The sequence below is a fragment of the Lemur catta genome, chromosome 3 (assembly GCF_020740605.2).
Source record: "Lemur catta isolate mLemCat1 chromosome 3, mLemCat1.pri, whole genome shotgun sequence".
Taxonomy (NCBI): domain Eukaryota; kingdom Metazoa; phylum Chordata; class Mammalia; order Primates; family Lemuridae; genus Lemur; species Lemur catta.
The window spans coordinates 59,178,609-59,200,962 of record NC_059130.1 but is presented as its reverse complement, the minus strand read 5'-3'; the positions used below and the strand labels follow the sequence as shown (position 1 = coordinate 59,200,962).

Below are 22,354 nucleotides of genomic sequence, written 5' to 3'. Positions count from 1 at the left end.
CCTTGCCCGGCCTGTAATTGCAAAGTCTCCAGTGAAACCTCAACTTGACCTCCCAGATCTCCTGATTCCCACAAACCTATGAGCCTGCATTCCTCGGCTCTAGTGCTGGTGCCATTGGTGCTGCAGTACCCACCAACAGGAAATGGGGCCCAACACCTCTGAAAAGATCTTCACCCTGTCCTTTTGCAGGCTAGAGAGTGAGAGAAGCAGGAGGGCCAGTTAGGAGCACCAAGCACGGTCCCGGGACAGGGCTGGAATACCCAACCAGAAATGCCAGATGACATCCTTCCCTGGTCCTTCCTAAATGGTCACATGCTTGTGAACGGTGCGTGCTCACATTTGCTTGGCCTGTTCCCTGGTGTCTGCTTCCAGGGCATGATAATACCCAGAAAACACAAGTTCTCATGACCCCTTCAAAGTGGTGAGGGGCATCAGAGGCTGCGTGTCTCTCTGAAGCTTCAATTCTCTCAGCCCTGATCTCTGGGCTCAGGCTCCTGGGCTAACTTCTCAGGGCCAGGGCCGCGCCCCGACATCATCTGCGGACAGTTCTCTCACTCCCTGTTGGCACTCTGGAGAGGAGTTTAATCGTCCTTCACCTGTCATGTTCAAGACACCTAAATTTACGTGCCCCCTCCCCACCTGAGCTCGCAGCCGTTTTCTCTTTTCTAGGGTCAACACAGCGGCTCCAATGACTCCTCACGTGATCTGGTCTTCGGGCCTTTCATCCCCCTGGTTGCTTGCTTCCAAATACACCTCTGTTTGTCAAGCTTGCTTTAAAAATGGGACACTGTCGGGTTAACAGAATCCTCCAGATCTTCCCTGAGTTGCAAGTGCAGCAAGTCTATCAGCTCCCATAAGGACCCTGAAGTACACTTGTGTTCACACATCCGCCCTCCCTGCTGAACCGTGAACACTTGCTCTCTGGACACCCCCAGCCCCCGACTCAAGTGCAGATGTAAGTTTCAGAATCCAAGAGACAACACCGTACAGGAGAATGGGTCTTAATTTTCTTGGTATTCCTAGCCCTCAGCACAAAACCTGGTAACCAGCAGATACTTAATACCTGTACAGTCAATCAACCTATGAATTTGTTCAGTGAAAGTGGGGTATTTGGTTGCATTTGGTTTCTTATCAGTCTGTCAATGCTTATGGTTAACTGCAATATAATGGTCTATTTCATACGACCTTCTATAAGGAGAATCTGTCACTTCTACTTGTATTATTGACTTTCCTTAATGTAAATTTAGGACTTGGCATTTGTGCAACAAATGCTTCCAAAATTTGGTGACTTAAAACAGCAATAATTTATTATTTGTCACAATCTTGTTGCTTGATGAGGTTCAGCTGTGTGGTTACTCATGCGGTTACTCATTCAGCTGGGAGTCTGGTTGGGGTTGGGATGCTCCAAATGACCTCTCAGCCTCTGGGGTCTTTCTTCTTGTGGGTTCTCATCATTCAGTATTCTAGCCTGCACTTCTTTACAGCCAAGGGGCTGGCTTCTAAGAGTGAGTATTCCAAGGGGACAAGTTCCAACGTACAAGCACCTCATAGGAATGTGATTGTTCCAAACTTACTAATGCCTCAATTGGTCAAAGCAAGTCTCATGGTCAAGCCCAGCTCCAATGTGGAAGGGAACTACATGACGTCATGGACACTGGGTGGTGTGGTTCATTGGGGGCCACCAATATTACAGTCTACCACATTCAGCCTTATCAGATTTCACTGTTACACTTTTGGGAGGGAATATTTTTTGCTCATGTCTTTACAAAATTCAAATATTTCTGGATGGGTAAGCCCACTGATGATAATGATGATGATGATGATGATATGTGCTGTCTACTGTGTGCCAGGTTGTTCTTTACATATTTATGATTCATGTAAAAATCCCAAGGACAGAATTATTGTTCCCATTTGAGAGATAAGGAAAGTGAGATTCAGAGAACATCAGTAAGTCTCTCAAAGTCCCACAGTTAACTGAAGGCAAGATTTCAGTTTAGGTCTCTTTAATTCCAAAGCATGTGTTTTGTTTTTTTTCACTGTACCATACTATGTCTCAGAGTCTGCACTTTTGACTCAAAGAAAAGTATATCCCTGAAAAAAAAGTGTTTTTCACATTCTAATAAGGAACTCGAGAAGTCAGAAAATGCAAAATAACTTTTCTTTCTCTGGAGTTCTTTAAGTGTTTAAATCTCATTTTGTTCGAGGGTATTTTGGTTTCTTTTGCTTCCCTTGAGTAGTGAAGGAGCCCTAAAGTGTTGATCATACAGTTGGGGTAGGATGTTTAAATATCTGAATGAAGGTTCTGATAAGACTTTATATACATAGCTATAAGGCAGGGTTCCCACACAAAAAAGCTGGGTTTGAGCTTGAAGTCAATCTTAACTCCATCTATACTGTCTGGATTGCCAGCCTAATTGGCCTCCAAGTAGAGAACTATGCTTTTTTCTTTATCTACTCTGGTAAATTATTAAAGAGCTCTTCTGCCCAGGGGGAGATCATTAACTACCTGGGAGGTGGCAGAAAGCATGGGCAGGTGCAGCAACGTGAACCAGGGCAGCTCTGGTCAGGATGGCAGGACGAAGCCTCCTTAGGCAGCCTCCACTGGTCAGGCAGAATGAAGGAAAGGTGGCCTCTGGGCGGGGGCGTGGGGGCAGGGCTGGAGGCCAAGGACAGAGACAAAGAAGGCAGGAGGAGGAGGCCTCCCCTGTCCAACCCGCAGACACGTTTCACGCGCATTAGGGTGCTACAACTCCCATCTGCCTGACTGAATGTGTACCATATGCATCTGCATTAATCCATGCTCCCTCCTTCCTCTTTCTGAGAGTGAAACTACTGGGTGACGGCCCTTTTACCTGAGGAAGGAGAGGCGAGGACAAGGCCCAGACTGGTCACGACAGAAATGGTATATGGGTGGCACCGGAGAAGAGAAGTGAACGGGAGTCGTAGCCTCCTGAAAGCTAACCTCATCATGGCACAGATGAAGTCACACGGGAGGTTACACAAAATGGCCAAGGCCACTGACTCCCTCCGTGCCGGACACAGGACCAGAACCCACACCTCCCTCCCCAGGGCAGGGCTTTTTCTCGGCATTAGTGTGTTGCCAATCTCAGTAGCTTTAATGAGCATATTGGACAGATAGTTGAAAGCACTTTTCTCCAGGGGTCAGGAGATTGGAGGGTCTAAACTTTGGCCTTTAGTCCAGTAACTCACAGCCTAGTTAGTTTCACTTCCTCATCTGCCGTTCACTTGTTGTTTCTTCCGGAAAGTGGTACAGCTATTGGAGAATTCACATGCCTATGGAGCTGCTCTCTCAGTTTTTCAATCCACAAAATGGGCTCCAAGTGCAGCCTTTCACTCCTTCCCTGCTCAAAGGTCCCCTCTCTGAGAACAGCGCGAGGGTTAAAGGTTCCTGTACTTCAGGAGGTCACCATCTGGGCAAGAGGCGGATCAACACAAATCATTTTCATTCAAGAGGCGTGTGAGGTGTGGAAGGTTACATGGCCAAGGCCAGAGATGGAACTGGCACCCACATCTCCCACCCCTGGGACAAGACTTGTTCTTCACCCTTGGAGCTGTTGCCAGCCTCAGTAGGTTTAAAGAGTGTATTAGGTGGACATGTTGAAAGCAATTTTTTTCTAGGGAGTTTAGGAGTGAGAGAAATGTCCATAAAGCCCCATGGTGCCCAGACCGTAGAGCCTCTTCTGCCTGGAGCAGCCAGAGGGGGGTTGGGGGACACATCAGCTGAGCCCTGGAGGGGCGCAAGCCGCCTTGTCAAGCCGAGGAGGGCTCAGGGAAAGGCATTCCGGGCAGAGGAAACAGCCTGGGCGAAACCAAGGAGGCACTCTCAGCAGGCCTGGGCCTCTGGGCCAGCGACTTTCCTTCAACCCCACGCCCTGTTCACAGGAGCCAGGCATGAAGGAAGTACAGCAGAACGTCTGCCGCACGTTCTTCCTGGTGGGGGGCCCCCCAAGGACGTTCTGCCATAGGTTCTTATTGTCTGAGGTCACTGAGCCTCCTGAAAGTATTTCAGGAATGTGGAGGCCTGACTCACTCTCTTCCTTGAGTTCACAGTCTGAAGTTCATAAAACCGCTTTCCCCTTTAGTCATTCTTATTCAAACATCAGCCCACATGCTTCACAGATGGAGCTGGCTGAGGAATCCGGGGACACATTTTTTGCTCAGGATGTGAAAGTAGATGAGGAGTTAAGGAGTTAAGGAGCCAGGGCCCCTGGCAGGGGCTGTCCCAGTGCACAGAGAATGGCGGCCTGCTCAGACAGCAGAGACCCCGGCGGAAAGGAAAGCTGTGGCAGCCATCCTCTCGCTGCCTCAGTTTCCCCATTTGCAAACAGGGACCATACCTATACCTACTTCAGAGAATTGTGATGAGGACTGAGTTAATCCGTGGAAAGCATTTAGAAAACTGCCTGACACAACAAGTGCTCCATAAATACCAGCTTATTAATATTATTGCTCATAGTAGAAAGCAGTGAATTTTCTAAACAACAAGTGATGAGGGAGAGAGGAAATCCTCCTGGAATAGGACAGAGTGGGATCAACCTGAAAGAAAAACGCACACTGCCATGCGTGCAGCGGTCCAGACGGGGAGGACGCAGGACATGACACGCACGGCGGGAAGGGCAGTGCCAAGGCTCAGAAGAGAAGAAACCCGGTGTGACATCTGGCCAGATGCCACAGACAAACCTCTCAGTTTCAACTAACATACTTCGTCCGGGTTGGAAACAGTTATAGAAACGTCCAGGGAATTAAGAAGGGGATGCAGGAGAGACATGTGGAGTATGGGCTGGGCATGTGTGGAGCCCAGCGCAAGGTTTCACGTTGGTACTGTTCACCTTATTTCTCCTGCGGCCATGCAGGCAATGGAGTCACCAGGCAGGCAGGCCAGGGGCAGGTCAGATGATCTGTTTCCCTCTTTTCTGACTCCAGCTCACATTAGAAGATTGAAGATGGCAGGAGACTTCCAGACCATGCCCCTGTCACACTGCATTTTGTCTCAGAGCTGGTTTCTAGAACTGCCCTAGAAAACATCATTGGTTGCCTCGAATCAAAGGCATGAGTCTAAATGGTCTTAACTACTCCTGGGATTTTATCTGGACAAGGAGAACTTTGCTCTGCCTTTCAGAACACTCTACAGGGAAACCCTCACTCCTCCTCCACCTAGACAAGGCACTGGGGACCCCAGGGGAGGCACAGAGAAGTAAAGCATGCAGCCCTATGAAGCCTCCAAATACATTTGAGGGCACAGCACTGTATTTATTCCTTTGACCTCAGCCCCTCTCAGTCCCATCCCCTGTCCTTGTCCTGCTCCAATTGGAAAGGCTGAGTCCCTGCTTCTGGGTGTGTGTCTGTCATTGCAGTGACCACAAAGTAAGAACCCTACGTGAATTCAAAAGCCCTTTTTAAAAAAGTAAAAAGAGCACTAGTGAAAGAGAGGGTTCAGGGGCTTCACTGAAGGGAATTGGAAGAAACTAGTACTGGCTCAAAGAAAAACATGACTGAATAGATAGAAGGTGACATCTGTCCTACTTATAGACCAATGAGCAGATATAAATGACATTACTCCCTTGCTTCATGAAAAGTAACTGGAGAGTTGAGACGAGGTGATTCTTGAAAGAACGAAGGTGATTAGATTCCTTACCCATCATCAGTAAAATGTCTCAGTTTTTTATTAACGACCTTTTTTTCTAATAATAAAATATATGCTTATGGTAAATAATTCAAACAGTAAAGAAGGGAATGAGGTGAAAAGTAAAATTCCTTCTCTCTACTCCACACCCTCCTTCTCACACCTCTGCTGAGTACCACTCTCCACTGAAAACCATTTTTTTTACTGTGGCAAAATATATATAACATAAAATTTACCATTTTAACCATTTTTAAGTGTAAAGTTCAGTGGCATCAGGTACATTCACATTGTTGTGTAACCATCACCACCATCTATCTGCAGAACTTTTTCATCTTCCCAAACTGAAACTCAGCACCCATTAAACAATAACTCCCCATTCCCCTCCCCCACCCCCCAGCAACCACCATCCTACTTCCTGTCTGTATACATTTGACCACTCTAGGTCCTTCATATAAGTGGAATCATACAGTATTTGTCATTTTGTCATTGGTTTGTTTCATTTGGTATAATGCCTTCTTTATTAATTAATTTTTAATGAATGATTCTATCGAATTAAATATTTGAGCACATGATACAAAACTCAAAAGGTACAAAAGGACAAGATCAAAAGCCAGTTCTCGGCCAGGAGTGGTGGCTCACACCTGTAATCCTAGCACTCTGGGAGGCCAAGGTGGGAGGATTGCTTGATGTCAGGAGTTCGAGACCAGCCTGAGCAAGAGCGAGACCCTATCTCTACTAAAAAATAGAAATAAATAAATAAATAAATAAATTAGCTAGACAATTAAAAATATGTAGAAAAAATTAGCCGGGCACGGTGGCGCATGCCTGTAGTCCCAGCTACTCGGGAGGCTGAGGCAGTAGGATCGCTTAAGCCCAGGAGTTTGAGGTCACTTTGAGCTAGGCTGATGCTACGGCACTCTAGCCTGGGCAACAGAGTGAGACTTTGTCTCCCCAAAAAAAAAAAAGCCAGTTCTCCTCCTAATTCTGTCTCCAGGCACCCCAGGGGCAAACACTCTTCCTAGTATCCTTCCAGAGATGTTCTAGGCATACACAATTATATACCCACATATATTTCTCATACAAATAATTGCATATTATACACACTGTTCTGTTTCTTGCATTTCCCACTTAACTATACCTTGGAGATAGTTCCCCATCAATGTATGTAGAACTGCCCTCTCAGTAAATTAAACTACAATATACATGCAGAAAGTGCATATACTGTAAGTGTACAGGTGGTTACACTTTGACAAACTGAACACACCCATACAACCAGTACATTGACCAAGAAACAGAACATTGCCAGCATGACCAGCTCCCTAAAAGTCCCTCTCATGCTCCTTTCCAGTTACTACTCACCCCCTCCCCAAGGGGGGACTATTCCCCTCACCTCTTGACAGACTAGATTAGTTTTGCCCATTTGTATAGTATTTATAAAAAGAATCATGCTGCATATACCCTTGAGTCTGGCCCCTTTCACTGATCATTACGCCTGTGAGCTCCATCCGCGGCATTGACCTCCAGCTGGTGCTTCACAATATCTTTAGATAAGCCAAGGCCCTTGCTGCTGCGGGTGAGCCCATCCCTTCTGGCTTGAGGTCTTGCATGTCGTACACAGATTCTCTTAATCCGGCCCTCACAACCCTTGAATTTCTATAAATGTTTTCGTAAATGCCTTAAAGAGACCACATGTCGCCAAAATTCACCTCCAGATGCACTGAATGATGAAAACCAGTAGCCCCGTGTTGAGGTTTGTGCAGAAAGTTATGCAAGAGTGAGCAGGGGAAGGAGCGGCAGCCGTCCTTGCTGACCGGTGTCTCGGCAGCCACAGCTCAATTAGTCATGCTTTTCCAGGCCTCATCCTCTCAGCTGAAAACCCAACTCTTACATTCCCTGAACACGAGGAATCATGACAAAGCACTGATTTGCATTCTCTTTGCAAATGTTACCTTTAAAGTAGAGTCAAAACTACTTTCAAGTAAAGAGCAAAGCAGCTTTAGCGAATATCGGCAAAGGGCCCCAGAAAAAAGACGTGGCTAATGCATTCCATCTGTTTGCTCGCTTTCCTGTGCTCTAGACTCAGGAGAGAATACTAGTTTGGGAAAGGAGTCACAACACACAGGAACAAAGTACCAAGAGGGCAAATTTGAACATGCTGTCCAACTTGGGTTGCCTACTTAGGAATTTGAAATTCCAAACCTTCAAACCAGCGCCCCATTTCTACCCTGGCAAAGACAGGGACTTCTATTTCCAGATATGAGCTCTATTCCCAGATGGAGCCGCAGAGCCAGTCTGTACATTGGGGTGGGCCCGTTATCACTGCTCTGCCTGGCTCGGCAGGCAACACGCAGAGCTGCGTTCTCGGGTTTGCCCTTTCAGAAAGGCCTTGCCCAAGCAGCACATGCTGCCAGCACTGGGTCCAGCAGAAGGGGGAGGCAAAGGACGTGTCTTGTGGCACCGCAGACTGTTTCACCAGGATAATATTGCTCTTCTTGCCTGGGCCCATTGCATTCCTGTTCCTCACATGGGCCTTCTCCTGGAGGTCCTCCCCCCAGGGGCCCCCAAAGCCCCCTTCTCTATTTACCTGCCCACCTGTAGCAAATCACCACAGTGGCTGCCAGACACCCCTTCAGACTGGTCACACATTCAGTCAGTAATTGTAGTAGCAAAAAAAGTTACAGAAAACTCAAGATAATCCAAAAAATCATCCCCTGGTTTTCACCTAGGATGTGAAAGGAGAGAAAAGATAGAAAGAAAAAGCATAGGAAAAGAACAGTAAAGAGCTTAGGGGGCAACTTGAAAATAAACCTTATCCAAGTCCAGAAAGAATTTTCCATTTCAATGCTTTATAACAGGTTTTTTTGATGAGTAGTAGAGTACTGTATAAGGCATGTTACTTTTTAGTGACTTTGCAACCTGGTATGTATTGGAAGGTGTTTTATGTCCCTTGTAGCCAGGAGGAAGGGGTGCAGGGGAGACCACATACTCCCACAGCAAGTCAGGGACAGGGAATCTGCCACGGCCAGAGCCAACTCTCACTCCGTGTTACCAGAGGCTGTTGTTTCTCTCGCCCAGGCACTGTGGAGGCTACTCCCGGATAACCAACTACCACACTGTTCAGCTGTGTTGCATGTAATCATATCACATTCCTTTCTGGAAACTCCTCCAAAAAGAGAACAGAGATGAGAAATGCCCGTAGAGAAGGCTTTCCTAGGGGCACACAAGCTCACCTGGCAGGAATCTGAAGAGGGCAAAGAAATGGAATGTTAGCCCTGAATGATTGAACAGAAGATAAGCAAACATCAGGTGACAGAGCAAACACACAGGAATTATGACCTGCCTACCCTGGGACGGGCTAGGGTTCTTGAATTATTCTTTAAATGGGAGGAAGTTCTTTCTGACTCTGGGGTTTTGAACCCAAGCCTGAGCAAAAAGTTTCAGTCTTAATTCCTAAAAGAACAGTATAGAGTGCAAAGACTGAACATTTTTAGAGCTGGTAGGGTCTGAGAATCAGCCTCTTGTGAATAGAAGTTCCAAGAGTCAACAGTAGCTGGCAGCAGATAACCTCTCCAGGCTAGAGGATGACAGAACCCTTGACTGCTGGTGCAGAAGGCATCTTAGCGATGGCCCAAGGCTGAGTCCTTTGCTTTTCAGATGAGAAAACCTAGGCCCAGAAAGTGTTGTTCAAAGTCACACAGCTGGTTAACGGCAGAGCTGAGAGAAGACCCATGTTGAGTTGACTTCCATTTCCACTCCTCTGCCAAGGTGTCACCCAAGATCAAGATAATAGGGGAAAAGTTACGGACTCTGAAAGTCATTAGTAATCCCATTATAAGACACATAGTTACTACCATTTGCCAGCTAATGTCCTAAATGTGAGAGGCAATGTCCATTGCACTAACGAGATGACTGGTACCATTAGCCATTTATGGTAGACCTTTTTTTAAGTTTAGGACTTAGTGGTTTTATTACATATATATATGTGTATATATATATATATATATATATATATATATATATATGTAACACAGCATATTTTCCATCTAAACATACACCTTGACCATTTTGCCACAAAACAAAACAAAACAAAACTTCAATTGCAGTATACAAAGAATGATAACAAAGTTATGTGGCTTGTAGTTTTAAAGCAAAATTCCCCTCTCCCTGCCTTCTCACTGTTGATGAGTTTTTAGAGAGTTACCTGAGTCACAAAGAACGTGGTGAGGAAGCAGAAGCCAAGACAGAAGTCCATTCAGCGAGCACTGCATACTCCCTTGCAGGTGAGGAACAGCTGGCCCAACTGTGGAGTTTCCAGGTTGGGGCAAGGAAGAAGGGCATGCCCAGGAAAAGCATGGGCAAGCTGGTATATTTTAGATACTTATTTCTGAGGCCCCTTCAAAGGGCTAAGAGAAACCAGAAGGCCAGGTTGAGGGAGGATGCAGGCTGTTTTCCTCATTGTTTCTGAATGGAGGTTAGAACATTGACAGGCTGTGATACTGAAAGTGACTTCCTGTGTTCTATTCAAGACAGAAAAATGACATACAGTCATAACCAGTTAGGTCTAGGAGGACCTCAGAAGTCACCTAGTCCAGCATCTTCATTTTCTAGATCTGAAAATGGAGGTCCAGATAGATTCAGTAACTTGATTAAGGTTAGCACAAGCTCTCAAAGTGTGTTTGGTCAACCTGTAAAGTGTGTATTGGGAGGGAGGCTCAGACAATATTCCAACAGGTCTATGGATCTTTCAGAATGCAAGTTATACAAATATGTGTGCGAATACTTCCCTGACAGATTTCAATCTAAATGAATTAACTTGAAAATGAAGATTTTAAAATGTTACAAATATACTAACTATCCAGTCCTCCAAGAGCGTTTATTCAGAGTGAGTAACAGGTGTGAGCAATTTAGGGATGGCTCTTTTGCCCTCCCCAAGGTGGGAGGACAACTGAGAGTCTATTCTGTGATCTTCTATTCTGATGACAACTGTTCACAAAACCAAGTATGGCCGGCAATGAACTCTTGGTTTCCCCAAAGTGCTTCAAGCCTCAAAGCCCAAACTACAGCACAATCTCCACAGAGCACTGTCCTCTGGTCAGGCCAGAGCACATTTATGAACATTTTTAGACCACTTGATGAATGAGCCCAAATTCTTGGTGCGTAATTGGGACTGCTGCTACCACTCCAGAATGATGGCTACCCTTTATTGAGCACTTACTGTGTGCAGTGCTCAAGACCTGCCATCTTGTTTCTATCTTGACAATAGTGAAGCACAGTAGGGGTTCTGGTTAGGAAAGCAAAGGGCAGCCATGGCCCAGAAAGTTGCCCAAGGCCACATGGCAAGTAAGTGGCAGAACTGGATTAAACCCACTACTCTTTGACTCTAACACCCTTGCCTCCTTTGTTAGGGCCCAGGCACCTCCAGCCAGGCTGAGTGGCACACATGTACCCATGTTCCAGATTTTGTTCTTGTCAAGAGCCCTCTTGATTCCAATATTTGTTTGGAGGCACCTGTTTTCTGAAACTTCATGTTCGTCATGCATACATATGACTTCCTTAGATTTCTCTGCAAATTTCCACCAAATAAAACCATATGCACTTCCATGGCAACACTGCAACACAAACATGGTGTAATCTTTGTTCACTGCAGTACACAACTTGAAAGGGTTTTTGTTTTGTTGTTGTTGTTGTTTGTTTTAAATAAAAAGGAATTGCATATGTATGCAGTTGAACCAAATCCCACGGCAACAAATAACAGACATAAACTTGGGTACTTTTCCTTTCTTTCCTTCTTTTTTGCAAGGCAATGGTTTTAGAACATCAAAACTGGGTTGAAACCCTTGTGACTAAGCAGAGCGCCAATTCGGTGACCGATGAGCCTCCAGCTTGCGCGGGCCTCCGGCGAGACAATGGCCACTGCCCGACTCGCCAGCGCCAGCCCCAGCCCAGGAGCTCTGGCTGCCAGCGCTTGACGCACGCGGAGACCTCGGGGCGGCCTTGTGGAACCTGAGAGCGGCTCCCGCGACGAAGCCAGGTCAGGTCCCCGCGGGAGGCCGGGCGCGACCCAGTCGACCCTGTGCGGCTGTGTGACTGCGTGGCGGTGGGGGCCCTCTTGGCCAGGCCGCTCCTGCGAGGGGACGCGGGGAGGTCCCAGCCCTACCGTCGTCGCCCTTCCCCTGCACGCCCTGGCGCCCCCCGCTCCCGCGGCCCTCCCGCCACCCTCCCAGTTGCTGTCAAACACGTACAGACGAAAACCTCCAGCGTCAGGAAGGTTAGTTAGCACCTGGCCTAAGCAGATGAGCTACGGGCAAGTGAGGGGATTTGAATCCAAGACTTTCAAAAATTTTATTTCACTCTACTTCTCCTGGCTTCTCGCTCCTAGGGCCCTGTGGAACTTATCTGTGCCTGGGATCACTTAACCTGAGCCCTTGTCATGCTCCTTCCCGCAACAGTCCCTGAGTGCAGCTCCTGGGGAAGGGCTGGCTTTGGAGGTACCTGCTGCCCCGGGTGATGCGGAAAAGGCTCCTTGGTCTGTCTCCGGTCCCTGGTTGCTCCCTGTCTTTCTCCCTCCTCCCCAGAGCCCCAGCTTTTTAAGGCTTCATATGTCCTGACAGATGGAGACGCACTGAAATGAAGAAATTCAAAAGCGACCAGGCGATTGGGATTGCGCAGGGATTTGCTCCCTATCATGTAGCCCAAGGCCCTGCGCTCACTGGCCACAGGGGAGGAGGAATTTCACCTGGTAAATGTCATTCTCTGTGTTTCCCAGTCACGAACCCAGCAAAACGTGCTTTCTCATCGAACTTGGGCTGAGCTAGCCAATGGTCTTCTGAGATGGTGGGGAGGAGGTTGAAGGACAGTTACCACCGCTTGGTGATAACAAGAAAACCTACCATTTCCGGAATATTCACTAGGTGCCAGGTGCTCTGAGGAGCTCTTTATAACACTGTCTCCTCACAAATCCAGGAGGCAAATAGTGTTATTCTTGCCTACTGCGTGAGCGATCCAAAGCCTTAAGAGCAGTGGCAGAACCAGGGCTCCACTCAGGGCTTCTGACCCCAGAACCTGTCCAGGAGTTATTTCCCCAGGGAAGGGGCTGGGGGCTGCCCAGTGGAGAAATAGAAGTAAGGTTGTGCCGGGAGGAATCGCATTATTCCTCAGGCTCCCTCTGCAGACTCAAACCCTCTTTAGAACATGGAGTGGGAGAGGCATGGAAACATCTCCCTCCTCCTTGTCCAAATCCAAAGAGAGGAACTGAGTTTCAGTCAGGAAGGCTCTCTGCTTAATCAATTGTTTTTAGTTTTCAGAACTAAAGTGGAAATGACCCAGTAAGGAAGGAAAATAAGCACGACCTACCCTGGTCACACAATTAAAATTCATACCCAAGCCAAAGGTACATCACTCCTCCACCCATCCCGTCAGAGAGAGAAGGGCCCTTTTTGACCCACAAGCCTATTAAAACATTCCACTGGGGAAGTCCCTGCCACTTCTGAAGGGACACTGTGAGAAACCTTGTTGCTTAGGATGCAGCCACACAAAGGGTTTTGTGCAAATACTGAGCCATTATTCTATAAACGCAAAGAGGCATTAGAGATGGTATGTGAACAAAAGCTGGACAGAGGATGCACGCCCAGATGCTGCCTTGGCCAGGTTGCAATTCGAATGATCTAATGTTTTCTGGCTCCTTCTTGCTTTGCTTTTCCAATTTAGGTTTGAATATTTGCATTACTGTATTATTTTCCCTGTACAATTGCTGTTGTCTGTACACAATTAGGTCATTTTCATAGTTGGGTGAGGTGACACTTCAGAAGTGAGATGAGCTACAGCTGGTAGCTGGCTTCCCCCTGGGATGTGCATTTAGATCTCCTTCCTGTTGGTCTCAAATATTCTACCTGCATCCAGGATCTGAAAGTTTTAATCTAAATTATCTGACAGAGTGGAATGAACCACAACATCCCTTTGTAATGGTGAGTAAGCACATCTTGTTTCTATAAGTTTTGGTTGATTTGCTGACCTAATCACACTCTTCCTTGGGCCAAATCTGACCCCATATTGTTATGTTCCAGACAGAAGAAAGGACTGTATTCCAGCAGCCCGTGGCTAGCAGTCTGTGGAAAGTCTGCTGAAATAGACCCTGGGCAAGGGAGAAGGAAAGGGAAGTTATGAAAGGAGAAAAGGTAAGCCACCCCCTGGGGTGAGCCCAGAGATGAACAAAGCTGTTCAAAGCATATAGATGCTGGCCTTTGAACAAGGTCCTTGAAGAGTGAGAGGAAAGGAATCCCAAAAGAATGGAGGCTTATTTTGCAGATGAAAGCTGATTAGGGCCATGTTCACAAAATGTTATGCAACCCCTCATGGATGTAAAACCTCACTGACACATACTCCACTAATCCAGCTCTCTCAATTATCTGGAATTTGTGGCCCTTTGGGCAAAGCCAGAGCTAAAGTTTACTTCTGAGCTATCTCTTAAAATAAAGTTGGGCTAAACAAATGCAAAGGACAGGCTGTGATTAAAGTCACTGGGGAAGCCCCTGACTCTTAAAGTGCTTCATAATCAGACATGACCATACCCAGCTCACTGAATGACCCATTATGGACAGGGCCATCTCTCTGGCTCAGACTCCTCACTTCCTGCTTGCTTCCTTTCTTGGTAAGTTTGATCTGAATCTATGACATTGACCTTGTTTCTCTTCTCTTCTTTCCTCTTTTTATCCAGATAATTCATTCATCATTTATTCAATAGATACTGAGCACCTTCTATAAGTCAAGTATGTGCTAAATGTTGGAGTTATAACAAGTCAATGAGAAATATCTGCTCTCAAGGAGCTCACAATCTAATGTGGAACACTGATGCTACAGTGTGATGGACATCACATTAGGGAAAACCAGCATCCAAGCACTGAGTGCTGGCTGAATGATGAGGCACTAAGACTCAGAGAAACTGAATACCTTATCCAAGTTCTTTCAGATGACTGATGACAAGGTTGGAACAAAAGAGATCCATCAGCAACACAAGTTTGGTCTTCTGCCACCACTTCCTTTCTGAGGCTTCCCAGAGCTCCACAATTGGAGTCTTCTCTGGTTCTTTCTCAACCTGTTGCACATAGTTGATACTCACCCATTTCCCAGCACTGATCCATTCCTACCTCAGTAGAATTCATATTTATCACTAAAGCTAGATATCTGCCCTATCTCCCTCTAAGGATTGATGTGCTAATAAATTGAACCAATAGATGTAAAGGTGCTTTGAGAGATATACTGCAATATAAACCCAAGTACCAAAGTGACTATCTAAGTAACATTAATTTAATCAACGAATCAGTTAAGGGATCAATCACTAATCAATACTAGGTTCTGTGGGGGTGAGGCATGTGTTCATGGGACCATGGCTCCATCCCTAAAGGAATTTATGGACAAGTTAGTGGTACAAAGTTAAAGAGGGAAGAAAATAGGCATTTATCAAGTGGTATGCACTGTGCTATCTGCTTTTCCTTACGGTATCTCACAATAATCCTCGCAACCACCTAGGAGGTAGTCAATGTTTTCTTCAATGTATGGAGAGAATGCCCTCCCTCAATCCCTGTCTGTTCAAGCACAATACAGGATAATAGCTACAAAGCCTTGGACCAGGGCTCCAACTGCATTGTATCCAAGCACTGCTAATTACTTTTTGTATAACTTTGGGCAGATTACTCACATTTTCTGTGTCTCAGTTGTAAAATTGGGACAATAAGAATAATACTGATTTTATGCTTTGTTGTAGGGATAAGGCAACCATACATTGAAGTACTTGCCACAATGGCTTGTCCAGAGTAAGCACTGGACAAAAGTTAGATATTATTATTATCCAGCTCCAGTGCTTTTTATCTGCAAAGCCTTCCCAGATCTCTCATCAGAATTGATCTCTTTTACCTCTGTATTCTTACATCACAGTGGGCATAGCTCCTATTACATTCTTATGTGTACCTAGTTATTAGTGTCTGGCACAGAAAAAAATATTCAATAAATGTTGACGGTTGGATGACTGTCTCCCAGAATGAAATCACATGCTCATACAAGGTAGGAAGTATTGTGGTTCTAGCTATAAAGCAGACAAAATACTTGGATATTATAGATAAAAATATACTTTCAAATGCATAGCCAACTCTCATGTAAATTAGAGAAATCCACATGGGGACACACACACACACACACACACACACTCACATGGACTAGAATCCAGAGTGGTAAACTCCCACTAAAGCTATCACTGAAGCAGAAGTCTGTCTATCTCATTAACTTTGAGGCTTGGTTTTAAGGGTATTATGGAGAATAGGAGACAAGGCTCAAAAGAGAGAATTAGAACTGAGACCCCTGCATAAAAGTGAGACTTGCAAAGGGATATGTACTCAGTAAAATGGTAGACTAGGGGGAAAAAACCCTGCCTATCTGCAATGAATAAAAACAAGGAAATATTGTCTGTCTTAGTCTGGGCTCATCAGGTGTTAAAATCACAGACCTCCCCTCACACAGATTTAGAGGTTGAATCTATACTAGCTGCATGATTGGGGAAACTTCAGCTGAAAAATTAGCTTAAACTGGTCCCAGGTTGACAGCATCCCAGGGTACCTGGCAGAAGCAGATCTTCTCTGGAGAGATAGCTACCCAAGCCTCTTAGGAGTTTAACAGAGAAAGCCCCACTGAACATGAGATCACAATCTAAAATTACAAACCATCCTAGAAAGCAAGCTGCCATGAGTGAGAGCCAGCAGAAACCACAATGAACAGAATTGGATCTTATATAACAGTTATCATATATAAATTGTTTAAAGAAATAAAAACAATCAAAAGCATAAGAAAGAATAAATAACATCTAAAATGACCAGGCAGAATTAAGAAAGAACCAAATAGTACTTCTAGAAATAAAAATATATGTAATAATTAAAGTTAGAAACACAGTGAATGAGTAAAAGTAGAGTAGATACAGGTAAAGAGAGAATTAGGGAACTGGAAAACAAATTTGAAGAGATTACTCAGGATAAAGCAAAAAGGTATGGGGGGAGGGACAAATAAATGAGAAACATGAGATGTTACAGGGGTCAGGAAGAAAAAGAATGTGAGATAGACAGTATTTAGAAAAAATGGCTAACAGTTTTCCAGAATTAAGGACAAGAAGCAGGACTAGTTTAATCTTTGAATCTAAAGCATCTAACAAGTTCCTGGTACATAATACATGCCCAATAAGTGTTTGTTAAGTTGGATTGATACAAGTGCTCTAGTATTTTCTTGTGCTTTACTTCATACATTTATTTATTTTAAAAAAATATTCACCAGAAATACAGTGGTAAACAAAGCAGACGAAGTTCTTCATTGTCTTGTCTTCATTGAGCTTGTGTTCTGGATGAAGATGACAAATAACAAACAAGTGAACAAATTAAAATTTGAGATACTTTTGGGTTATAAGAAGTGCTATGAAGGAAATAAAAGGGCTACTTAATAGCAGTATTGGGAATAGGATTTCACTGAAGAAGTGAGACCTCAATGATAAGAAATCAAGCGAAAGCATTCTATTAATAAGTGATGAAACAGCAAGTACAAAGGCCCTGAGTGAGAAATCACTTGGCATTTTTGAGGAAGAGAAAAGAGGCCAGTGGGTCTGAGGCTTAGTGAACTACATGGAGAATGGTATGAGATGTGGTCTGAGAGCTGGGCAAGAGCAATGGGATTGTTTTCTGAGAGCAGCAGGAAATCATTGGAAGGTTTTAGGCACAGGAGTGATGTGCCCTGGCTACTCTGTGGCAATGGAGTCTAGTGGGGGCAAGAATGAAAGCAAGGAGACTTGTTAGTGATTTCAGTTGTCCACACAAGGGACAACAGCAGCTTGGACTAGGGTGATAGCCATGGGTATGGAGAGAAGTGGATGGATTTAGATATATTTGGGAAGTAGGAACAGTGTATTGGAGGGAGAAATGAAAGGTGAAGAAAAGGAAGAAGGGATCAAATATGATTCCTAGTTTTTTGGATTGAGCAACTAGGTAAATAGTGGTGACATTTTCCAAGATGGAGAAGAATAGAAGAATAACACTTGGGGGTGGGTTGGAACATGAAACAGTTCTGTTCTGGACATGTTGAGATACTTATTAGAAGCCCAAATAGACAGCTGTATATAAGAATCAGAAGAAAATGAGCCCCAAGCCAAGGAATGCTCATATTATGAGGCCTGTGTTTCCTTCAAGATCTACCTGTAGTATACGCTTGCACAGGGGTGCACATAGGACCCCCGACCACTTCCAGGTACCAACTCTGAGGGAAAAGGGTCAGTGTAGCTTCTGAGGTTTAGGAGACTCTGTCTGGCTCCCTGCCCAACCCAGAAGTGGTGCCTGGGTTCTTCCAGGCCTGTCCACCCCTGAGGCTCTTGGTAGCTGCTGTGGTTTTAAGCCAAAGTGCTTTCTGAGGGATGCCAAAAGACTGAGTACAGAAAATGACTCGGTGACAAACCCAGGCAGCTCTTGTGTGGGAAGGGTGGAGAAGTCATCATGTAATCTGGCTCCCACCCACTCCCGCCCACCAGCTGAGAGCATTGTATCCAAGAGATCCAAGGAGTGGAGTCAAGAATATGACGCATCAGGAGGTACAATGAAAAAGGAGATCCCAGCATGAGGTAATGACCGAAAAATGCCATAGCCCATTACATAAGCGAAAGTGAAACCTGAGGAAAAAATAAACGAAGGGTATCAGATTGATACAAAAATACGAGAAGCTCACTCTGTGGTCGCTGACATACATCATTGTGGAAACAAAATCATGCCCAAAATGACTATGGTTAAACTTGGAACCACATGACAGGAGCTTTAGGAAGTTACAAAAGAATCAAAAAATAACTCGAACAAAGTAGCATTCTTCCCCAGGCTTAGGGCTCTGAGAGAAGGAACAAGCATCCCTCTGAAGAAAAGGGACAATTCACAGGGAACCAGGTAACTCAAGGTAGTTTGTATTAAATAAGGAAACTGCTGCCTTTGAAAAGCACTGGTAAATTGTCTGACATCTGACGTTAGTCAGGATTCAGCTATCAAACGCATTCGATTATAGTAGGACAGTTTTCTTCTCAGCTATATCTATATTCATACCCACTGAAGAATTTCTCTCCTTTCATTGCTCAAGAAAACCAAGACTGTCACTTTAATCCTGTGCTGATCATCTCCACCTGGCATTGGCCACTAGAAAACTCAGAACCAAATTTGTGGCTTTGCCTTGACTCAGTAAGTATGTAAAACTTTAGGTGGCATGTAGCTTGTGTGCTAACCTCACTATTGGCTTAACCTTATTTCTAAACCCTTATTTTTTTATCCCCATTTTCTCAATTTTAAAAAATACTGTGTTTGACATACCATGTGTTTTATAATGAAGTAGAAAACAAATAAGTAAATAAACTCTCTGTCCAAACAAGGCAGCATGAAAAGCAAGCACCTGGTGGTATTAATGGCATTTCAATGAACCAAAGAGGTTCTAATTACTGTCTGTAGACACCCACGTCAGAATCATTAAGTTCATTAGACAGAGAGGAATCTTGATTCAGCCGTGACAGGATGGCAAATTAAAAGTTCATGGACAAAAGGAGGAGGTATTCAAGGTAAGATGGGCAGAGCCAATAAAAACAATCCAATGTGCAATTCTAACTCCTACAGGGGTTGACTTCCATGCCAGCCAGAGAAGGCTTCCAGGACGCTCCTTTGGCCTGCCTGGGTGGCTGCCTCTTACAGAAACTCTGCTGTGTCCTGGGCATGGCTGGTCCCTCAGCTCCTACCCACTGGGAGTAGCCAGACCCTTGTGGATAAGTGGCCTAAAACCCACTTCAGATCTCTGGAATGGTTACTTTGCCTGCTTTTTAATTGTTTATTTACATTTCAGTAGTTTTCATTACTTCTTGTTTTTCTAAAATGACAAAATAAATAAAAACTTTTAAACAACAAAAGTAATACAAAGGCAATAAAAATCCAAAATAATACCAAAATATAAAATCAGTCTTCCCCTCTTATCTTTTCTTCCTGCATTCAATTGTTCTTCCTCCGTTTCTCAAGGGTCATCACAGATAACTGTTCAGTATGAATCCTTTTGGATCTTTTCTTTGCACATTCAGACATGTTTACATATATATATACACCATAGAAAGTCTGTGTATAGCTTTGTTTTTTAAAAAAGAATTTTTCTTCTCACATTATTATCAACTAATGCATCTAATTCTACTTTTTTTTATGGGAAATTGCTTTCTCTTTATTTAGACTTTCGGGACAAAACTAACTTTGGTCACATATTATCTAAAAAAAAAAACCAGTTTTACATATTTTTAAATAGATAGGACTAAATGACTACAGAATTAACTTCTTCTGTAAAAACTGGCCAAATTTTTACCAAAAACCTAACAAAATGTAATTCAAATTATATAAAGACTGCTTGGGATCATAACATTCCAAATGCATGACAGTTGTTACTCCATCCTAATAGGTGTGAAAGTACTTGCTCTCATGTTGCTTTGGTCCAAAGAGAAGAGCTGAGTAAGATGAAACTATCTAATCTTTTGCTAACATTAATTGTGATTGGCAGCAGAAATATCCATGATGAATAGTTCTACTATAACAAAGGATAATTAAAGAGTATTTCTAATGAACATATCACAGTATCAAATTTTTATAAGAGAAAAATATGAAGGAACAAAAATGATAAAATAGCTACCACAAACAAAAAGAAGGGTCTCCCCCATAACTGCATCCGAAGAGGTAAAAAGGTGAGATTAGAGGGTTGATGATGCTAATATGAAAGGAAGTTGAGTACTGTATTGATTTCTTATTTTATACAACTCTTACTCTTTACAAAAAGGTTATAGTCATGTCCATAAAAGTGTAACCAATGGCATTTGAAAGCAAACACTCTTTGTAATTATTTAAAAGGGCCTTTTTAAAAATTATAATACAAAGGTCTGTGCTCTATAAGCTGTCCTCCACTGTGCATTATAACAATAAGGCTTGCTTTTAATACAAAGACTGAGTGTTTGGGAGTTATGAACCACTGGATTTAACAAACATCATTTTATAGTTGCTTTTTGCATCTTTTTTGTTTTTGGGATCCTCCACCTCATCAGGGTGCTCAGTAGCTTGGAGTTCTTCAGCAGATTCTTCTTTCTCTGACTCTGAATCACTTTCAGAGTCATCTGGACTTTCAGGATCAGGTGAATCATCGTCATCATCATCATCTCCAGCCACATCACCTTCTCCATCATGATCTTCTACCTCACTGAGGCCAAGTCCACAATGTCGCCGATATCTTCCTAATAATTTACTGTCCATACTTTGCTGATATTGAGACTCCAGTTCTTCATTAATTTTCTTGTCTTCTTCCCCTGTTCGGAAGTGCGATGTTGATTTGTGATCTCCTATAACAAGACGACCAGTATGTTCTTTCTTTCCTGCACCCATCAGTCTCAAGAATTTTTGTTTTCTCTCTTCATTACCCAAGTCTGCCGCCTCCCGATTGCTAGATCCAAGATCGTCGTCTGGGGAGGCTGAACGCTTCACCCCATGGGGGTGAGACTCTCTGGCAGCGCTCATCGTTGTAGGGATCCCGACGAGAAATGCCGAACCCACTCGCCGTTCTCCTCCGCCGAGACACCAGCAGCCTGCAATCTACCACCGGCCCAAGCAACGCTACCCCAGAAGGCAGAGCTTCTCCGGGCCTTCTCCCTAATTCTACTTGTATTACATACATGTGAACCACATTCTTTTTAATACTGCAGAGTGAATGATGAAATTGTAGTAAAATATATCTTAATGTATTCAGCCTATTAAAAGACATTTGCATTATTTCTAATATTTTGATAGTATAAATTAATACTGCATTGGACATTCCTATACCTGTGTCCTTTTGCTCTTATTTATTTCTAACAATAGAAATGCTGGGTCAAAGAGTATTCATGTGTTGAATTTTGATAGGCACTGCCAAATTGCCTTCCAGAAAGATTGACCAATTACTCTTCTACCAACTATGAAAGAGTGTCCTTTGTTCACATTCCTACCAACAATGGGTACTGTCAGTCTTTTTAATTTTGGCAGAACTAATTGGCAAGAGCATAGTACTCATTTTAAATTATAGTTACCTGATCAGTAGTAAAACTGATCCTCATTTTCAGTCTTGTCTTTTACTATGGCTACAATGAAAGAGCTGAAAGTGTTTTGATTTATTTCTTTTAGATCTAGATTTATTTCTTTTAGATCTTGATTTATTTCTTTTAGATCTAGTCCCAACAGTGATAATTGAGCTACTGATCTCTGAGAAGATCCATGTTTGAATTACACATTTCTATGTTACGAAAATCAGTCATAATTGTACTCCCAAGGGCAAATTGCATCTGATGTTTATTCTGGGATTCTTATAATAGCTTTTGACCAAAACAATTGAAAGATGTCAGAACTATATTCTGATAATTTTTCTTGTACCAGCTTTATCACATGAAGAGTTGTAAGTAACAGAAAGAACTCTGACCCAATTATAGAAAAAGAAATTTATTAGAAGATCATTGGAATCCCACTATTGGGCTAACTAATTGATGACTGGGCACCAGGAATCACCATGGCAGTCTCACAGCAGGGATGGTGTGGCTGGTAGGCCACTTCCATACAGCAAATGTTTTAAGTTTCTTGGTCTCTCTGCTCAGGAGTCTAATTCTAGGGAGAAAGCACTTGA

At 43.9% G+C, this 22,354-nt stretch overlaps 1 protein-coding gene across 1 annotated transcript; it reads right to left on the bottom strand.

Moving 5' to 3' along the window:
• Positions 1–19,858: 19,858 nt before the first annotated feature.
• Positions 19,859–21,347, bottom strand: LOC123635455 (small acidic protein-like). Its single transcript, XM_045547620.1, has one exon. The coding sequence runs from the start codon at positions 21,220–21,222 to the stop codon at positions 20,674–20,676; it is 549 nt and encodes a 182-aa protein (XP_045403576.1). The 5' UTR covers positions 21,223–21,347; the 3' UTR covers positions 19,859–20,673.
• Between the last annotated feature and the right edge of the window lie 1,007 nt (positions 21,348–22,354).

Bases quoted from the DNA above. Each gene is read 5' to 3' on its own strand.
- LOC123635455 (XM_045547620.1), bottom strand. From the start codon at position 21,222: ATGAGCGCTGCCAGAGAGTCTCACCCCCATGGGGTGAAGCGTTCAGCC.